Below are 12,620 nucleotides of genomic sequence, written 5' to 3'. Positions count from 1 at the left end.
TGCATATTTGTGTTGTGGTGTATCGCTGTGGTGGTTATGTGTTCTGTTTTTAGGGCTCGCCTGGCGTTGGAGCGCGAAGCGCTCCCGCCAGCGAGTTCTATAGCCGCCTTGCTCCCTGTCAAGGGAGTAGCAGCTGTGAACGAGCCCGACACAGAGCTGGGAACGAGCCGACCCAGGTCTGTGAACGAGCTTCAAGGTTGAGCAGCTTGTGCACGTTTGTTGGACGTCAGGCGCTGCAAGCCCGCCAGACGCCACAAGACCAATTATCCCAGCAGGAGTCTCCACTTCCTCAGGCGCTGCAACAATTATCACAGCATGAGACCCACTTATCACAGCATGTCAACAGGCGCCCCAGGCTGCTGGAGCACTCAACTATAATTAATGTGCAGTTGAGTGCTCCAGCAGCGTGGGGCGGCTCTCTGCATGCTGTGATAATTATCACTTTGGGGCCTCATGCTGTGATAATTACGGCGGCATGCTCACATTTTCAAAGAAGGCGAAGCAGTGACATTCATTGAGACACTCACCCTCACGCCCTCACCCCCTCACCCCTCACACACCTCCTCACCCTCACACACCTCCTCACCCTCACACCCTCACCTTCACACCCCCTCACACACACCCTCACATACCCTTACCAGCACAGCAAAACACAACACAGCACAGCAAAACACAACACAGCACAGCACAGCAAAACACAACACAGCACAGCACAGCAAAACACAACACAACACAGCACAGCAAAACACAGCACAGCAAAACACAGCACAGCACAACAAAACACAACACAACACAGCACAACAGAGCAAAACACAACACAGCACAGCACAGCAACACACAGCACAGCAAAACACAACACAGCACAGCAAAACACAACACAGCACAGCACAACGCAGCACAGCACAGCACAGCACAACGCAGCACAGCACAGCACAGCAAAACACAACACAACACAGCACAGCACAGCAAAACACAGCACAGCACAGGACAGCACAGCAAAGCACAGCACAGCAAAACACAGCACAGCACAACACAGCACAGCAAAACACAACACAACCCAGCACAGCACAGCAAAACACAGCACAGGACAGCACAGCAAAGCACAGCAAAACACAGCACAGCAAAACACAGCACAACACAACACAGCACAACACAGCACAGCACAACACAGCACAGCACAACACAGCACAGCAAAACACAGCACAGCACAGCAAAACACAGCACAACACAGCACAACACAGCACAGCAAAGCACAGCACAGCAAAACACAACACAGCACAGCACAGCAAAACACAACACAGCACAGTACAGCAAAACACAACACAGCACATCACAGCAAAACACAACACAGCACAGCACAGCACAGCAAAACACAACACAGCACAGCACAGCAAAACACAGCACAGCAAAACACAGCACAGCACAACACAGCACAGCACAGCAAAACACAACACAGCACAGCAAAACACAGCACAACACAACACAGCACAGCACAACACAACACAGCACAGCAAAACACAACACAGCACAGCAAAACACAACACAACACAGCACAGCAAAGCACAGCACAGGACAGGACAGCAAAGCACAGCACAGCAAAACACAGCACAGCAAAACACAGCACAGCACAGCACAGCAAAACACAGCACAGCATAGCAACACACAGCACAGCAAAACACAGCACAGCACAGCAAAACACAGCACAGCACAGCAAAACACCGCACAGCACAGCAAAACACAGCAAAACACAGCACAGCAAAACACAGCAAAACACAGCACAGCAAAGCAAAGCACAGCAAAACACAGCACAGCAAAACACAGCACAGCAAAACACAGCACAGCAAAGCACAGCACAGTAAAACACAGCACAGCAAAACACAGCACAGCACAGCAAAACACAGCACAGCAAAACACAGCACAGCAAAACACAGCACAGCAAAACACAGCACAGCAAAACACAGCACAGCAAAACACAGCACAGCAAAACACAGCACAGCAAAACACAGCACAGCAAAACACAGCACAGCACAGCCCAACCAAGCACAGCCCAACCAAGCACAGCCCAACCAAGCACAGCCCAACCAAGCACAGCCCAACCAAGCACAGCACAACCAAGCACAGCACAACCAAGCACAGCACAACCAAGCACAGCACAACCAAGCACAGCATAACCAAGCACAGCATAACCAAGCATAGCGTAATAAAGCACAACAAAAAATAGCATAACAAAAAATAGCATAACACAACAAAACATAGCATAGCAAAACAAAGCATAGCATAGCAAAACACAACACAACACAACATAGCATAGCATAACAAAGCATAGCATAACAAACACAACAAAACATAGCATAGCATAACAAAACATTGCATAACAAAACACAACATAGCATAGCATAACAAAACACAACATAGCATAGCATAACAAAACACAACACAACATAGCATAGCATAACAAAACACAACATAGCATAGGATAACAAAACAAAGCATAGGATAGCAAAACAAAACATAGCCTAACAAAACATGGCATAACAAAACATGGCATAACAAAACATGGCATAACAAAACATGGCATAACAAAACATAGCATAGCAAAACATATAATAGCATAGCAAAACATAGCATATCAAACACAACAAAACATAGCATAGCAAAACAAAGCATAGCATAGCAAAAGATAGCATAGCATAACAAAGCATAACAAAGCATAGCATAGCATAACAAAACATAGCATAGCATAACATAACAAAACATAGCATAACATAGCATAGCATAACAAAACACAACATAGCATAGCATAACACAACATAGCATAGGATAGCAAAACTAAACCGAGCATAGCATAACAAAACAAAGCATAGGATAGCAAAACAAAACATAGCCTAACAAAACATGGCATAACACAACATGGCATAACAAAACATAGCATAGCAAAACATATAATAGCATAGCAAAACATAGCATATCAAACACAACAAAACATAGCATAGCAAAGCATAGCATAGCGAAACAGAGCATAGCATAACAAAGCATAACAAAGCATAGCATAACAAAACATAGCATAACAAAACATAGCATAACAAAACATAGCATAACAAAACATAGCATAGCAAAACAAAGCATAGCATAGCAAAACACAACACAACACAACACAACATAGCATAACAAAGAATAGCATAACAAACACAACAAAGCATTGCATAGCATAACAAAACAAAGCATAGGATAGCAAAAAAACATAGCATAGCATAACAAAGCATAGAATAGCAAAACAAAACATTGCATAGCATAACAAAACATAACATAACAAAACATAGCATAGCATAACAAAACAAAACATATAGCCTAGCAAAACATAGCATACCAAACACAACAAAACATAGCATAACAAAACATAGAAAAACAAAGCATAACACACACAAGCACACACACACAACCACACACACACAACCACGCACACATAACCACAACCACACACACAACCACAACCACACACACAACTATCTATCTATCTATCGCCCTCACTCTATCTGTCTATCGATCTATCGCCCTCACTCTATCTGTCTATCTATCGCCCTCACTCTATCTATCGGCCTCAGTCTATCTATCTAATCGCCCTCACTCTATCTGTCTATCTATCGGCCTCACTCTATCTAATCGCCCTCACTCTATCTATCTATCGCCTTCACTCTATCTTATCGCCCTCACGCTATCTATCGCCCTCACGCTATCTATCGCCCTCACGCTATCTATCGCCCTCACTCTATCTATCGCCCTCACTCTATCTATCGCCCTCACTCTATCTATCGCCCTCACTCTATCTATCGCCCTCACTCTATCTATCGCCCTCACTCTATCTATCTATCGCCCTCACGCTATCTATCTATCGCCCTCACGCTATCTATCTATCGCCCTCACTCTATCTATCGCCCTCACTCTATCTTTCTATCGATCTATCGCCCTCATTCTATCTACTTATTTAGATACTGATCGCCATCACTCTATCTATCTGTCTAGCTATCTATCGCCCTCACTCCTATCAATCTATCTACCTATCTATCTCGCTCACTCAATCTCTCTATCGCCCTCCCTCTATCTATCTATCCCACTCACTCTATCTATCGCATCACCACAGCATCACTAAGGGGCACAACAACATCACTATGCGCTACCACAACAACATCACTATGCGCTACCACAGGATCATTGAATGCCACAGCATCACTAGTCGCCACCACAACATCTCTCAGCCCCACCACAGCATCAATCTGTGCAACCATTTACCAACAACTGGGTCAAATATGATCTCTCAATGTTTCAAGCTTTATTACAAATGTCACAAAAAGAGGTTAGTATTTCACTTCTGTTCTTGGATTTTCGTCACAATAAAATACACTGAACATATTCTTCAGAAAAGTTATTTACAAAAGTTTAAGCTATTGCCATTATAAATTACAATAACTTTTATTTAAGTATTAACCCCTTCAGTGCTAATGACAAGGGTAACTCGTCATGGAGTTTCCATTGATTTAAATGGAAATTACATTGAAGCGGCGCAAGATGCCTAGCATCCAAGTGGTTAATTATTAAAAAAATTCAAAGCCATTGTTATTTGGTAATATCAATACATCTAAGTCACGTGAATACAACACATATTGCATTACAAATGCTATAGGTGTCACAAGTTATAACTATTGGCATTGTAAATGACAAAGCTATTATTTTTGCTATTTTCAAAACCAACACATATATAACAAATGTGTCATTTACAATACCAATAGCTCAAACTTTCCTAATGCGAGACCTTATGCATTGCAAATGCTTGTTTTTATTTGCGGTGCTATGGTTTTGTGCTGCATTATGATAATGTGATATTGTGCTGTATGGTGGATTTTGTGTTACCTTCTGCTTTGACTATTTTGACTATTTTGTCGAATTGTGGTATGTTCTGTTGCCAATATGCCAACAAATGTTGTTACATTTCCAGCTAAAAGATGAGGATGTTATTACAGTTCATGTGACAAACTGTTGACCACCATTTAAGACTCTAGACAGTGGCAGAGACTTTGGAACCGATTTATATCTTGGAGGAAATCCTACTCCATCGCAAGGGTGGAGTCACGGCCGTCGGAGACAGACCTGCAAGTCCGCCCACCTGATTTAGATGGGCGGAATTAAAGGTCAGTTTTTACTGCCAGTAACCACCAGGAAAACTCTGGCAGAAAGGGGCATTGAAAACTGCTAAATTCTCCCTCATCATGGGGGAGCATATTCTTTTTATTTTCTAAAAATAAAATCCTGCTACAGGATTTTCTTTTTGAAAATAAAAAAAGGAACTGTTTGGTGAAGGGCTCCGTCATGTTGTCGGAGCCCCCACACGAAACAGGGAAATGTTTTGATAGTAACTGCTGTGACAGTGGTTCTTGGCGATGCTTTATAGATGACGCCAGCTTGGCAGAGATTTATAAATCTGACTCCGACAGGTCACTGGAGTACTTTACTCCGTCGTCCTAGCGGAACAACGTGGCATCCGCCAGAAAATAAATCAGGCTCTTTGAATTAAATTAACACTAGCAGTTCTCACTTTATACAAGACAGCCCTTGAACACTACAAGAAGACTGTAGTAAATGTTATCCTTCTAAAGTGAAACTATTTTTTGGGTTGAAGTGGGAGTGGTACATTTTATTCCTCAATTTATTTTTTAAAGATTTCCTATTTGAATTGGGAATGTTAATTTTGTTTTATCCATCTTCTTAGTTTTATTTTAATTTGAATGGATTTTAATTGTTTGTTTGATATTCATTTAAATTTTTTATGTTTAGTTTTTCAAATGTAGAACTTAAATATTTTTTCGATTTTGTCTAAGGTATTTTCATGTTGAGTAACTGTTATTTTACATTAGTGTTTTGGTATGTTTCCTATTTATTTTCTTGTTTTGTCATTTTTTTAATGTATGTCTTGTCATTTTATTTTAGTGTATGTAAATTTTAATTTACATTTGGGGGATAATATGAACTATAATAAAGTTATGCTAAAACATATTGGTACTTATGGAATAATTGTATCATTTTACTTGTTTTCATTGTTAAATATAAATGTACACATATTGTGTTTTTAGTTATTACTGTTTGTTTTAAACACAATAATATTTAATATATGTTTTATCATATATGTATTTCAATTAATTTGTGTCATATTAAAAAAATATCTTTATTCTTACATATTTATTATATATATATATATATATATATATATATATATATATATATATATATATATATACATATATATATATATATATATATATATATATATAGAAGACTTTGTCATTTTCTATCTCGGCATGGATAGCACTGTGTTAATCCTATGCTTAAAAACTTTGATAGAAAAACAGACATTTGGGGTGAGCAGATCTAGAGTGTCGCTGGTGTTGAGAGTGCTCAAACAAGAGCTGCTTTCCACCTAAACTGAGACCTACCCAGAGTTCTCTTCTTCTTTTTTGCATAATTTATGCGTCACTCTATGCCTGAAAGGGTTTTGTTTTGATATATATATATATATATATATATATATATATATATATATATATATATATATATATATATATATATATATATGAATCCGACTGTGGTCCAAAGTTCAAGCATCCGGGTGCTCTTCAGCGGTGCACGCAAGGCGCGGCAGGACCCAGCCGCGTACGTATTTCTTTTGCGGTTTCTCCCGAAGGGGAGAATAGTTCCTTGTGCACTCCCAAGGAACTATTCTCCCCTTCGGGAGAAACCGCAAAAGATATATATATATATATATATATTCCTCAGACAAAGAACGGACCCAACCGAGCTCCAGTACGTAGCCAAGCAGTCCAGATACACCACAGCACAAACGGGATCCAAAAACGTAATTTCTTCATGTAAAAGTAATTTTTATTTTTACAACACCATTTTGTGCAAACAAGGAGGACGGTCAACGCGTTTCGGCGATTGCCTTCAACTGGACCATATATATATATATCACAGAGTGCAAACCATACAGGAATGGGGCGGCACACCATTCAGAACCGTGGGGATTTTATTGCTCAAAAAAACAACACGTTTCGCCCGTGAAGGTCTTTGTCAAGTTGCCCAAAAACGTGTATTGCGGCATTATGTACACACCAACTGATGTCATCATAGACATAGTAAAAATACTTTCCGGCAAATGCTATTAGAAATATGCTGTGACATCGAAATTGATTAATGGATTTTTCGTCATTTAAACAGCCCACTATATTACAGACAATCATGTTTGTGATAGAAATACAGTAATTAATTAGAAACTGATAGCTCCATTGTAACAATTAGATTGCGAGTCGAGTATTTTGTAAACATCACCTGACGTCATCATAGACATAGTAAACATACTATCCACAGATAAAAAATGTTCTGCTTGAAAGTGACCTGAGAACTGAGAGGTGACCGGGACCTACATGTTTGCTAATCCATCCAAGGAGCATTGCCGGCCAGCTTGGCTTTGCAGTAGCTCCTGATGTGTTTTTCACCACAGCAGCAAATCCTGTTCAGCAGCTCCTTTCTGGAACTTTATCCGGATATATCCTGCAGTCTCGTCTCACTGGAGATTTTTGACTTCCAAACGTAGAAATCTTCACCGTGACCTGACCTCATCCAACTGCTCCCCGAGTACCACGCCTCCTCCTCCTTGAGCACCACCGGCTGCTTTGCCCCACTGAACTTTTTCTTGTAAAGAAATGTTTTTCTTAGAATCCGAAGGTTAGTAGAGACTGGGCCCAATTCATTTTGTGTATCCGTACTGCTCTCCATCGTGGTCGGCCATAACTTTTGACTTTGTCCCTTTCTTGCACGACTAGATGTTCATGGTTGGCACTTTGATCTTCTAGGCACTAGGTTTTTACTAACAACTACAGTTCTACTGATTGGATTTTTGTTGTTTTGGTGTCAAACAATTTATTACATTTTAACCAATTTTTGGGATGTTTTCATGTGTTGTGTATTCCCTTTATTACTGTTTGTGTGCTGCAAAAATACACATTAAACATTGCTTCTAAGTTAAGCCCAACTGCTTTTTGGCGAAACTACCAGAGGTTTAAGCACAGTGCCTTTCATGCTTCACCCTGACAAGAACTGTGACATTTGCTTGAGAAGGGTTCACACACCCCTAAACCAACAACACAATTTCCCGCAGGGATTGTAGGCATATTTGTATGCTACATAGTTAAGTTGTGACATGGTTTCTGTTTTTTTAGCACACACCCGTCTGATTAAAGAAGCCTTTTTTCCCACAAAAGCAGGGTTTAATGCATTTTACTCCATCACGCCGTTTTCATTTTCAGGCTGAATATTTTATTCACCCTTAACGGAGGAAGTGAAACAGGTCACACATCATTAAATAGGAAATTGCCAAGGTGGTTAAGTGAGATTATATATAGTTAATCAATTATTAATTGACACATTAATGTCTTCCGACTAACCACCTTCATCTTGGTCAATTTTATGAAGAAAGGTGTAGAGAGAGATTAATGTGAGATAGTTATATTGCCCCATTAGTCTGGTTACCACAGAAACAACGTTTCTCATTGTGGGCACAAATCATGCATTTTCCATTAAGAACAACTGTCTAGTGGGTTGCAGAATATGTCACATGCCTGAAAAGTGAAGGAAAGGTCTCCAAGATTAAAGTAAAGATGGGGGTATTGTTCTTACTGGTTTGAAGGAACTCTTATCTAATTTATCCTTCTGGCTCCTGCAAAGTACTGGTGGCTGTGCCACCTGAGCTGGTGAGTGAGGCATCAGCTGATTTGGTCAATGCTTCTAGGCATCTTAGTATGGCACTGTGCTAAAGATATACCAGGAGGTCCACATCTCTGACACTGTGTGTGCCGCATCCAACTGGCTGTACCCAGGCATGTCCCTTAAGTGGACCAAAGTTTAAAGTGACCTTTTGAATGGATTGGTGATGTCATATGAGTTATCTCTTTATACCGTACTATATTGCTCTGGGCTGCCATGGGGGTTCCTGTCGCACTGGGAGGTTTCTGACCCATAGTAATCTATCTTAGTGGAGTTGTATCAGTGGGAAACAAACTTTGTAATAGAAAAACTGACGTGTGCTCTCCACAACAGGTATTCTTTCGTCTGTTTGATTTGTTTGAGTGAAATATAAAAATGAACGGCATATCAATTTCTTTGAAAACAAGCTGTTGAATGAGTTCATTTAATATGTGGTGCTGCGGCAACCAGTGAGGCACTATTAAGAAAATATATATAGCAAACGTAGGTTTACTTTCACTATCTGGAAATGCACCTAACATACCTTTGAAGTCCAGCAACGGGTGTGCAGGGCTCCCACTTTGTTGTCAGCTTCCAGAAAAAAAGAAGTGGAATTCACAGGGCTCTCAAGTGTCCATATGTGAATATCTTATGCAGTCCAGTTTTCTTCTTTGCATTCTATCACCTGTAGTACTTATTTTATAATTTAAAAGACTAAACTACAAGTCCCATAAAGTCTCCATAACCTGGACTGATGAGTAGCTCACCCATAGACCTTAGAAAATCCACATTTGTGTGGGGGTGGGAAGCATGGACACTATTGAAGAGATGTGTGGGAGGTCAGGAATGTGAGATGCAGTTCCAACAGAGCATTACCAAATGTTAGGTGTGTGCACATTGTCCTTTCTACGTGTGGCAGCACAACGGATCGCTGATAGAATACCTGAACCAAAAATATTGTGTGTTCAGAATATCGGGTCAAAAATATCGAGGACTAGAATATCGGAAGGATAAGTGCAAATAGGTAAGTATAGATTTGCTATTTTGTAACTCCACATACACGTACCTTGATGATATATATATACCATCAAGGCTCATATATGTTGAGTTATATCTGTTAAAAGTTGGTTTACCTAGAGAGGCTTCCCTTCACAATTTTCTGTCCTTGATGTGACATATTATTTTGTCCAAACAATATTTTTTCGCCGTTATTTTGTCTAAAAAACAGCACTGTAGGTAAGTAAAAGTGTGTGCTCATGTGTTCTTCTATTATGCTTTATTTGATATACATGTTATACTGATTTAATGATATGTGTGGTGTCTGTATAGCCTGTGGACAGTTTTCTGACATGTTTATTTCTCCATTTATCATCGAAAAAACTAAATAAAAATATTTGTAAAAAAGAAAAAAGAAGTTTCTTCCTATCGCTAAACATATCCCTCTCCTACAGGGTGTCCGGTTGTACTGCCGCTTGCACAGTCTTTTCACTCCTGTTATACGGTAAGATTAATTAAGTCAAGTTAATTTATACGTTTTCTTAAAAGGATACTACAACATAAAATATGTTTTTCCTTTCCTTTTATACACTGTCAGTATTTTGAAGTGAAGTTACAATCTGATAAAAATGTACAGTGAAAATATTTCTCTCAAACTAGGTCAGTGACTCCGTAGAACTATTAAAAGACTCTGTTAACTAAACAGCTGCAAATAAGTTCCCTAGACAAATGCATCACAGTTGCTTTTCAATATTTCCTTAAAGATTTCCGCTATGTAGCATTCTGTATTTAAAGCCCTGTGTTATAAGGATGATCTGAGGTCTGGAATGGAGTTGTAAAGACATAGCTTCAAAACATGTAATTCAAACTCCTGAAAAGTGAGCATAGAATTCACTTGCCTCAGGATTTCCAAATGTTCTCTTTGGAAGTCTTGCTCCATGCTCCCCTTATGCAAACGAAGAAGCATAAGCCTTTATTAAATGCTATCTCATACTTTGTCAATATCAATGCATACAGTATTATTAAGTACATAACATTAAATAAATAAACAATTTACAAATTTCTGTTGTATTAGAGATAAGCTTAGTCCTTTTGAAAGCTGTAGAGACTAACACCCTTTATGCAGTAGCCAGTTTCAGGTTCTGCTTGAAAACCTGCAAGAGTTTTTGTGCAGGCTGGGTTAAAAACTTGATGATGGCTCTCTGGATATGCCTTTAGATTTTGCCAGATGGCATAAGCACCTTATTCTCATTCATATAAAATATTTTGTGAGATCATTCACCGGAGCATAAACACACCAGGGCAACCCAGGCACCCCTCGGCAGATCGTTATCAATGTAGGAATGTTATTACCTTTGAGCTAATATTGCAGTGGACTAAATTGCAGATTCTCCCATTCGACAAGGATATGCAACTCTTCTAGTGGTCACTGCAAAATTTACAAAACTGGCACATTTTGTTCCGTTGACCAAAATATTCAGTGCTCCTAAACTAACCCAGCTAATTTTGAATCACGTAGTTAGATTACATGGGAATCTGGAGGTTATTGTCAATGACAGTGGGGCACAGTTTAAAGGTAAGTTCTGTTTTTTCAGTTAATTGCAGTTAAGGCAGACTACAAGAGGTTTGTTGACTGACACCAAAGACCTGCTCCTAGTTATCAAATTTGAGTTAGGTTGTGCTCTCCGCTTTTCATCCTAAATGTATGCCTCTATTAGTGGACCCCTTTAAGATTGCTCAGTTGGTTGGTTCTTCTACTTAATGCTTATCCTTACCATGCAATTAGAGAATCCATCCTGTTGTACATGTGTCACAAGGTAAATCAGCAGGATCTGTTTTCGCAAGTCTCCCCCACTATGGATTGGTCACAAGAGTATGAGATTGAGACTATTCTAGACTCAAAGATACATCAAAGATGCATAGGAGAACCTTGAAGTATCTCATAGCATGGAAGTGATATGATGCCTCATTAAGTTCAAGGGAAGCTGTGACCTCCCTACTCTCACCTTAGTTGATGAAGGCCTTTCATTCAGCAGCTCTTACATAAAAACTATCATGGTACAGGAGAGGGGGAACTAACTCGGAGCAGGGGAGTAACTGTCAGATTTGTCAGGAGAACACAAAGAAAGAGAAGTGTGCAATAAGGTACAACAGAAAGGCTTTTAAATTGGCAAGAAAAACATGAGATTGTGGCTAGGACATCCGCTTACAGGACGCACTTCCAGGAAGGGGTCAGCAGAGACAGTAGAGCAAGCACAGTGATTCTAATTTCCTACAAATAGTATCAGAACTAGCAAGATGGTATCTGACATTTTATCGCTTATTGTAGGGCTCCCGCCCAAGCTTTGTTCATCACCGACTCTGGTCCCTTATCTTTTTAATTTCATTTTTGTCTGCTCAGTTTGCATATTCCTCAGCTTTTCCCTTGCAGAGACTCCAAAGACATCCTTTCCTGTTTTTTCTCTTTTGGGAAGATTGTTACATTAAGACTGCATGAAATGGTCTAACAGTATCTATTATACTAATCCATTCAGGTTCCCAGAGAATGGCCTAATGCCTACAGGGGATAATCCGTCTTCTGTTTTATGAAAGATCCAGTTCATAATTTTCCAACCTTGTATTCTAAATATATTGTTGTGTTCATAGCTAATTAATTAATTTACTAATAGTGTTATGCTACTCATTATCTTAGGGCACACTGCAGACCTTAGACCCTAACCTCTTGTGGCAGCAGACTGCAGGCATGATCTGATTTATCTTCTTTCCCATACTCTACATGTCCACAAGAAAGGATTCTCTCTTAAAGTTATTTATCAAAGTATTCCACAAACCAACGT

The 12,620-nt window shown here is 39.7% G+C and overlaps 1 protein-coding gene across 1 annotated transcript in view; it reads left to right on the top strand.

Moving 5' to 3' along the window:
• The window catches only part of PREX2 (phosphatidylinositol-3,4,5-trisphosphate dependent Rac exchange factor 2), a 1,276,790-nt gene that overhangs the window by 532,680 nt on the left and 731,490 nt on the right, over positions 1-12,620 (top strand). The window contains exon 14 of the mRNA XM_078687188.1: positions 10,239-10,288. Coding sequence (XP_078543314.1) covers positions 10,239-10,288 — 50 coding nt within the window. The remainder of the gene's footprint in view (positions 1-10,238; positions 10,289-12,620) is intronic.

The sequence above is a fragment of the Lissotriton helveticus genome, chromosome 4_1, assembly GCF_964261635.1.
Source record: "Lissotriton helveticus chromosome 4_1, aLisHel1.1, whole genome shotgun sequence".
Lineage (NCBI taxonomy): Eukaryota > Metazoa > Chordata > Amphibia > Caudata > Salamandridae > Lissotriton > Lissotriton helveticus.
Note: the sequence above shows the minus strand (reverse complement) of the source record. Positions and strands in the feature narration are given on the sequence as shown.